This window comes from Homalodisca vitripennis, chromosome 6 (assembly GCF_021130785.1).
Source record: "Homalodisca vitripennis isolate AUS2020 chromosome 6, UT_GWSS_2.1, whole genome shotgun sequence".
Taxonomy (NCBI): domain Eukaryota; kingdom Metazoa; phylum Arthropoda; class Insecta; order Hemiptera; family Cicadellidae; genus Homalodisca; species Homalodisca vitripennis.
The window spans coordinates 152,345,896-152,354,165 of NC_060212.1; the positions used below are offsets into that span (position 1 = coordinate 152,345,896).

Here is an 8,270-nt window from a genome sequence, read left to right on the forward strand (position 1 = left end):
GGCACTTCTACAAGTGTCTCTTGGTCCCAAGCTTGCTAGCACTCTCACAGCCTTTTTCTGCATTATTAGGACTCTATTCAGATTTCCTGCAGTTGATCCACCCCAAACAAGCAGTCCATATCTTATGTGGGATTCAAATAGTGAGAAATAAGCAACTTTAGCTGTTGCGAGGTCTGTGACAGCTCTAACTCTTTTGAGCACATACAGGGCAGTACTCAATTTGTTGCAGACCAAATCAACATGAGGTGTCCAAGATAGAGCACTGTCTACAATAATTCCCAAGTACTTAGTTTCTTCCTCCACCTCTAACATCGGGAGTCCAGCATTTTCATTTTGTGCTCTACTAAACAGTACTTGCTTTGTTTTTCCTTCGTTTAGTGCCAAGTTGTTAACATGACAGTATTGTTTGGCTACATTTAAAGCAATGAAGGCCCTACAGTCTAAATTATCAGGTTGCTTTTCTGCAAACATCAAAGCAGTATATCGTCTGCATACATTGTAGAAAGAGGCATACTCACTGAGATGATTGGGTAAGTCATTAGTGAACAGTATATAGAGTACTGGTCCAAGGACGGATCCTTGAGGAACCCCTCTACTGATAGGAAGTTGATCAGATCTTGCATGGTAAGTTGTGTTGTTCACTGTATATTTTGATCTCAACCAATTGAGTTCTATTTTTCAAGTAGCTTGAAAACCACCTTTCTTCTGTATTGTGAATTCCCAATGTTTTTAAGCTTTTAATGAGCAAGTTATGTCCCAGACTGTCAAATGCTTTAGAAAAATCTAAGAACAAAGCTGTGGTCAAGTTTCCTTCTTCCAACTGGTCTATTACACCTTCAACAAAAACTTATGATGGCTGTAGTGGTGGATCTTCCAGTAGGAAGCCGTGTTGGTGTTCAGATAAGAGATTGTTAGAATAGAGGTGTCTCATCAATCTTGTTTAAAACAATTTTTTCAATTATTTTAGAAATCGTAGGAATAAGAGATATCGTCTATAATCACTTGCAACTTTGCATGTCTTTTGTTTATTTATCGATAACCTTAGCTACTACTTTAAGATCGTCTGGAAAAATGCCTTGTAATAGAGACTTGTTAATTATGTTTGGTCAATGGAAGCCTGATTTCTTCGACTATATATTTTCAATACAGTGAATGATATATCGTCAATTCCAGCTGAGGGTTTTTGATTTCAGTAAAGAATTGTTTTTTTCAACCTCGTTAGATTTGTCATTTCGAACTTAAAATCAGAAACAATTGTTGATTATGTCCATGTTGGTTTGTCAGTGAGGTCAATATTTTGACCGCTTCTTTCAGTGTTTTTCTCCGCTACAGTTGTGAAATAAGTATTTAGGTGTTCTGCTATTTGGAGTGGATTCTGAGTTTTTCTTTCCGTCAACTTCCAGTTCAATTGCTGATTCCGTGCATTTTTTTTGTCGTTCACTGTTTATGGTGTCCCAGATCGCTTTAGGCTTGTTATCAGCATTGTTTAATAAAGTCGGCAGTTGCTTGTCTTCTACAAAATTTCAATCTCAATTTTCTGATATTTATATTAATCCTGATCCATCTATTCTGTCTTTGCCTCACTGTTAGCTAACTTAGCCTCCAGTATGGCAATCCGTCCTTTTCTTCTAGAAGAGCTGATCGTAGTGTAGCAGCAATATTAAGCCTCTCTTCATCACTGGCAGTCATTTTCTATCTGGTGTTTTTCTAATTGTTAATGAGTAAATATCTTTTGGAGTGGGGGAGTTTATTGGCAGGTCACTTGTATATAATATTATGCTTTTGTTAAAGGCAATTGAGTTAAAGTCATCTTTGGCTTCTTTTAGAGATATATTACATTTTTATTTTTGTAACTATCGACTACTGAGATATTTGGGAATATTGTTAAGATAAGAATGTAGACTGGATTTTTTACTTCAGCGGTTGTACTTTCACCAAAACAAAGCTATCTTGTATGTAATTTGTTCATTGGTATGAGCTATTTCTGGTTTTTTTTTTTGTAGACCAGTGCTGAAGCCTTTTAAACCTTACAATACCTATCCTGCCTGCTGAGAAATTGAATTGAATCCACGTTAAAAGAATGTTCTTTTGAAGAGTTTAATCAATCTTAACTGTTTTTATCGCCCTTCAGATGTTACTAGGCAAACACAACATATATCTGTACAAAGTGTTGCATGTATAGAAAGTGAAGGCAACAGATATGGGTTACTGCAATGTAAAATGCTGTTTTTATAGCTTGGTTTGGCAGACTCCAAATTGAACTCCAAGTTGTCAAAGTAGGTTGTTGTCAAAATTGTAAATGGTGTTTCATTAAGTGACAATCAAATGCAAGCAATATCAACAATGAGAGGTGTGGTAACGCTGACATTGAATGTTTCAGGTCAGTGGCCTGGCACACATATGGCCTGATACCTGTTACTCAGCACTGACATCATTTAGTTTTATTATCAACATCTTTATGGAGTCATTTAGTATATATTTTCTTAAAATGATATCTTGTTTAATAAAATATAATACAGATGTTTAGGTTTTTTATAATAAGTTGATAACTAATTCTGAGAGTTGTGAAGTGCTGGCTAGTGATGACACATGCCAGCTAAGTGGTGTCATATTTTGCAGGTCCTTTTGTGTTATTTAATATTAGGTAGACTTACAGTTTAATGTTGTCTTGGTGAATACTTTAGTAGAGTATTTGCTGGTGAACTCACTAAAAAAACTCCATTTATGAAAAAAAAACCCCTCTTAAATGAATGCGTGAATTGCATATCACGCTCTCTCTTCGAAACCCACCTGTGGTATGGGATTGTTGTTTGGGGTGGAACCACTATGTTAAACATTTAAGGTGTAAAGCCATAAATGTTTTTTTTTGTAAGAACCATCAGAATACTGGGGACATTACCACCTAGAAAAACCTGTAGAGGAGCTTTCCATGAACTGAAAATTCTTACAGTCATCAACCTTTATATTCTGGAAACCGTCACCTATGTCTACATTAAAGCACCTGAAACTGCCCACAGCGGAGTACACTATCATCAGTACAACACCAGAAATGCAAGAAATATCTGCCTTCCAGTACACAGACTAGCATCCACTGGAGAAGAAACCGAGTTACACAAGAGCAAAACTTTGGAACATACTACCAGAGAAGTTAAAGACGACCAGCCACCTTCATTTAAGAAGACATCTAAAAACCTAGCTGCAAGAACGACCGTTTTATTCCTTGAATGAATTTTACAATTGGAGACAACCATGTTTATAAAGACAAAAAAATTACATGTAATATTTTTACTTTAGTTCTATTACATTGTTTCACTATGTTATTATATCATTTTGACACCACTACTAGTCTTGAAAAATATATAAATAAAGAGATTTTGACTTTGAATTTACGAGGCGAGCACTTTACTTAGGTGTTAAGCATCCGCCATCTTATTTGATTCCCCCACACCTACACTGGGGAGATGGCACTTGGGGATGTTTCATGGAAATCTTAAATGTAATCCTATGTCAATATGCATATTATTGTAAACGTATTTATTATTAGAACATAATTCCACAAACCACTCTTCCAAAGTGTTATTTATTACAAAATTATGGCTGATGCAATAATATAAATAATGACCCTTTAAATAGCCATCATTATGTATAAGAAAAATGTTTTAGTAATCACATTGTGTAGTAAAAGCAATGATGAACTTCAAAAAAGTATTAAAACTCTAAAAATTGAATTTTAATTCTTAAAAGAAATATATGGGTGTTATTCCCAAATATTTCTTTTAATAAAAAAGTTTTAATTAGTTTTAACACTTTTGACATTCATACTTTTAACACTTAAAAGTGTTCTATTTTCTGATAGTGACTCTTAAAACATTTTATCCTATACAAAGTGGTGACCATCTGTAAGTTCAATATTGATCTTATTTCAACAGCTATCTATCATATTTCAATAATTTTGTAATGAATAAAGCCTTTTGAAGTGTGATTTGAAGTATGTTCTAATAATAAATACCTTTCAAATGACACACATATCGGCCTAGGCTTGCATTTGAAAATTTTCATGACACCAACTACATTTCCTGTAAATCTGTCATGATTTACATGAAAAGTAGTTAAGGTAACCATATTGACACTGTGCAGTTTTTAAATTTTATCAGTTATGTTTTAAAATGTATTAAGGTGTTTCCAGATATTATAAAAATCCAGTATATACCCTATCTAGGTATGAATTAGGGTCTGTGACACTTTTCCTCACCTTTTCAAAGATAAAAAGATTTATTCACATATAAAACAACCAGTCATTATTTTCTTAAGAATGACTTATGATCTCCAATGAGGTGAAATGGTTTTAATTATAATTTTATTGTGATTACAATGAACAACACTTAATCTCAGTCACTATAAGGTCTACGGTTTTAGTGTGTAATTCAAAACATGTACACTTAAAAAAGTAAAATCCACGTTATCAAATTCTAAATTGTTTTTAGATTTTTAACTATAGAAGAGGTGAGTCTGAGCATCAACTACAAAGACAAGAAAGTGCTATAAATAATTAGCAAGATTTGTAAAATAGTAATTAATTGGTTGATGTAACAAAAAAGAAGTCTCACTTCACTCTATCTCAGTTCACCAAAATTTTAATGGGGAGTGGCGAGGGGAGAGGGGAAGACTTTTAAGACACCCCAGTATATACTGTGGCATTTATAAAGTATTATATAAAGTTTAGTTCACAAATTTATTAAAAAAGACTAATACTTTTGATCATTTCTGATTAGGGCGAATGTCAGTTTCGTTATGTTTTATATTTTTTAAAACTTAATTTGTTACTGTCCATTTGTTTAGCTCCATTTCACATTCAACTCAGTTAAGTGTCAGATATCTTTCACTGTGACATACTTTACTCCTGGAACCTAGAGGACATGGACTGGAGGAAGGTGAAATGGAGCTAATCTCAACATTCACACAAGTTTTAAGGCTTCAACTACCCGTACTTGTATAACAGTCTAACAATTATACAATAACAGGGTGTACAATAACAGCCCATCAATTTTTCTAAGACTAAAATAATTTATTTAAGCAGGAAGCACTTATCAGCTGTTATGATCTAGTGGGGTGAACACCAGACTGTGATGTAAGCAGATAAGTGAAACAGCTGTTGTAATGTTTCAGCTCAGTTTACATCAGATTACTGCACATAATTAGGATTATTGACATCGTCTACCAGTGTTCTTGAGTGATTATCAGAGCATAAATTTTGTTTCCTAATAGTAACTTTACATAATTATAGTAACATCTCTTTACCAAAATATTTAAAAAATGTATTTATAATATTTTGTAATAACTGTTGGTTTTATAAACGTGTGTGCTCTAATACAAAATTCTTTAAACTTTAACTTACGTATTTACTCCCAGTACCATCTATATCTGAGTTATTATTTAACCGCGCTATCATGTCTCCTTTATCTTAACCAATATCCTGTATCTTCTTCTATAGCTTTAGTTATTTTTTCTTGTAGGACAAGAAGCTGAGAAATTGCACTTACTCTTAAAAGGACCTTTGTGCTTTGTATTTCTGGAGTAACAGGATATTTTGGATGGGTAATGTTGGTAGTAGAGGCCATCTCCTCTCGAGATCCATGACGAAGGATTTTGGGCAATAATCTAAGTCATATGTCCTTGGAAAATGGAGATGCCAGCTCTGTACCAGCCTCTCCATTTAAGGCAGGCAGAGGGGTAGCATGCCCTTATGCCTAGACTTGCAACAGACTTGTAACTTCAGTTACATCAATATCAGATTTTACTTGACTCCACCATTTCTATCTTGGACTCCCTCGGAGCCGCCTTCCTTCAGGTTACTTTTATAAACTGTTTTAGTATACATTCGTCACCTTTTAGTAAGTCTTATGGCCCACCCTGTTTCTTAGTTTGTGGTCAACTTTCAAATTCGGATAACTATACCTACTTTTTTGATACAAGAGTAGACATCAAGATTTAGCTTTGGTGTTAATTTGTGATTTAAACTTAACTATTGTTAATGTTATGATTCAATTTGGTTTAAGTTAAATAAACATGATATAAACTGTTTTGTTACAGAAGATTTTAATTATCCCAGTATAAACTTTCTGGTGCTTGGTGGTAGAGTGGTTTTACTGCACACTCTATACACGCTGAATCTCCACTTGCTCTTTTTACTAGTTCAAAAGTATCATAAAACAACCATTTTAATATCTAATATTTCAACAATTTCCTGGGGGAGGGCAGCTCCTGAGCACCGCTGCTCATTTGGAGGTGTTCCCATACCTCCAACTCCACGGTGTTCCCAACATTCCTCTAGAAAAACTCCTGGGTGCGCCACTGTGTCTGTATATAGTTTTTCATTGTAGTATGTCAGTAATCTTTAGAGGAAAATTGTTTACACAACTTTGAAAAAATGTATATGAAGGAAATTGGTCTATACTTGCTGGCTGTTGCTGGTAATACTTTTTTTGAGTTTGGATATACCTTAAAAATTTTCATTTCTAGAAGGAAATGTCCTTGATCAAATGATTTATTATTGCCATAACATAACAGCAGTAAAAATCAGAGCAATTAACTGTCCAAACAATTTAGGAAAGACCCCTAATTTAATTAGTAATCTGGATTTAGCGAGTTGGAGGAGTTAACTTCTAACTAAGAATGTAATCTCTCACAAAGGACAAAGCAGACCTCAAGTTACTCTCATGCGGGCGAGAATAATCTGAAAGTAAATATTAAATAAGGAAAACAAGCTGGAGAAGGCAGCTATGTCCTAATTAAGCAACTACAACATTTTAACCTTTACAGATTCACAAATTGGTTTTCATGATAATTGTCACCTCAACCCATTGTAATGTTTCATTCCAAGAGAGGGTGGTCTCTCCTTTACATTATCTTTACTCTTCTATTTTTCCTGTGGCTGGATAATAACTATGTCACGGACTTTTCTTGAATGTAAACATTATGTGAAATAAAAACAATATTTAACCCAGATATGCCTAGTGACCTATATTTAGGACACTTGTAGTGTTCTCCATAAAGCTTACTTCTGAAGTAGTTTCAGCTTTTTCCAACAGGTGGCAGGGTGGTTGCTGTCTTCAGTAAGAGCTACTGAATGCATCTGAGCAACAATCAAGTGAATGCTTCAACTAGTTTGTTTCTTTAGACTAGTTTACAAATTTAGGATTTCCAATCAACTTCATGAGCTCTGCGCCATGTGCGAAAAGTAAGTACAATACTATTATTTCGTAGTTTTAAACCTATTTAAGTACATTTCCTAATAACTGACTAACTAGTTATTACATTTATCTTGAAATGTGACCGTTCTAAATTCAGACCGTTTATAGGTTATGTTTGGAATTGGCCCGTCCTACATGTAGTCCAGTAGGCATATGTACAACAATAATGCTTCCCACTCTCAAATGAGTTTCGACCCTTGTATTTCAAGTCGTGACTTAGTAATTGGGTTAAACTTTTTGTTTTAAGCATCAATACAATTTTTTTACAGTTATTTTATAAAAAATTCTGAAAAACCTTGTTATTTATCGTACTTTGAATTTTTTAGGAACTTGAACCTTCATGAAATTTTGACGATGCTAGAAGATGAAGAGATCCAAGTGCCACCTGATGAAGAAATTGGCGTATATATTCAGCCACCAATCAATGCAAATGATGATGTCACTGATGAGGATTCTGGGGATGAGGACATGACTTCAATCCATCATCTTCCAGGAAACCAACTATTGGCCCCGGCTGAAGTTTCCCAAGAATTTGAACTGAGTGACAACAAAGATGAAGAGGATCCTTCTTTATCACAACCAACCTTACCCTCTAGTTCAGCGAAGATGGACATAGCACAGCCACCAAATAAAAAAGTAAGACGAATTCAGAATTTCACTGAAGAGAAACCAGCAAAAAAGGTTAGTAAGCCATTCACTAAAAAGCAGTACAAATGGGTCAAAGAGGACCTAAAACTAGATGATACTATTTGGAGTAATAGACAGGAAGTACAACAAAAATTAACACCAATGGAACAGTTTTTCTGTATTTTCGATGATGATATTGTAGATTTATTAGTTGAGAAAACAAATCGTTATGCGGCATTACATAACCGTTTAGGTGATGTAACTGTCGATGAAATGAAATGTTTCATAGGAGTATTGTTGTTGAGTGGTTATGTTTCCATTACCTCGAAGACGAATGTTTTGGGAAACAGCTTTGGACACTCGCAATGAATTAGTTGTAAATGCAATTTCTAG

At 34.4% G+C, this 8,270-nt stretch overlaps 2 protein-coding genes across 2 annotated transcripts in view; one reads left to right on the top strand and one right to left on the bottom strand.

Moving 5' to 3' along the window:
- LOC124365602 overlaps positions 1-8,270 on the bottom strand; it is a 40,055-nt gene that overhangs the window by 29,793 nt on the left and 1,992 nt on the right. The window lies entirely within an intron of this gene.
- Positions 7,002-8,246, top strand: LOC124365603 (piggyBac transposable element-derived protein 2-like). Its single transcript, XM_046821594.1, has 2 exons — positions 7,002-7,237; positions 7,577-8,246. The coding sequence occupies exons 1-2, from the start codon at positions 7,152-7,154 to the stop codon at positions 8,244-8,246; spliced, it is 756 nt and encodes a 251-aa protein (XP_046677550.1). The 5' UTR covers positions 7,002-7,151.

What these genes read in the sequence shown, in the direction of transcription:
- LOC124365603 (XM_046821594.1), top strand. Translation starts at nt 7,152, where the DNA reads ATGCTTCAACTAGTTTGTTTCTTTAGACTAGTTTACAAATTTAGGATT. An exon ending in CTCTGCGCCATGTGCGAAAA is followed by an intron (nt 7,238 to 7,576) that starts GTAAGTACAATA and finishes TGAATTTTTTAG; the next exon opens with GAACTTGAACCTTCATGAAA.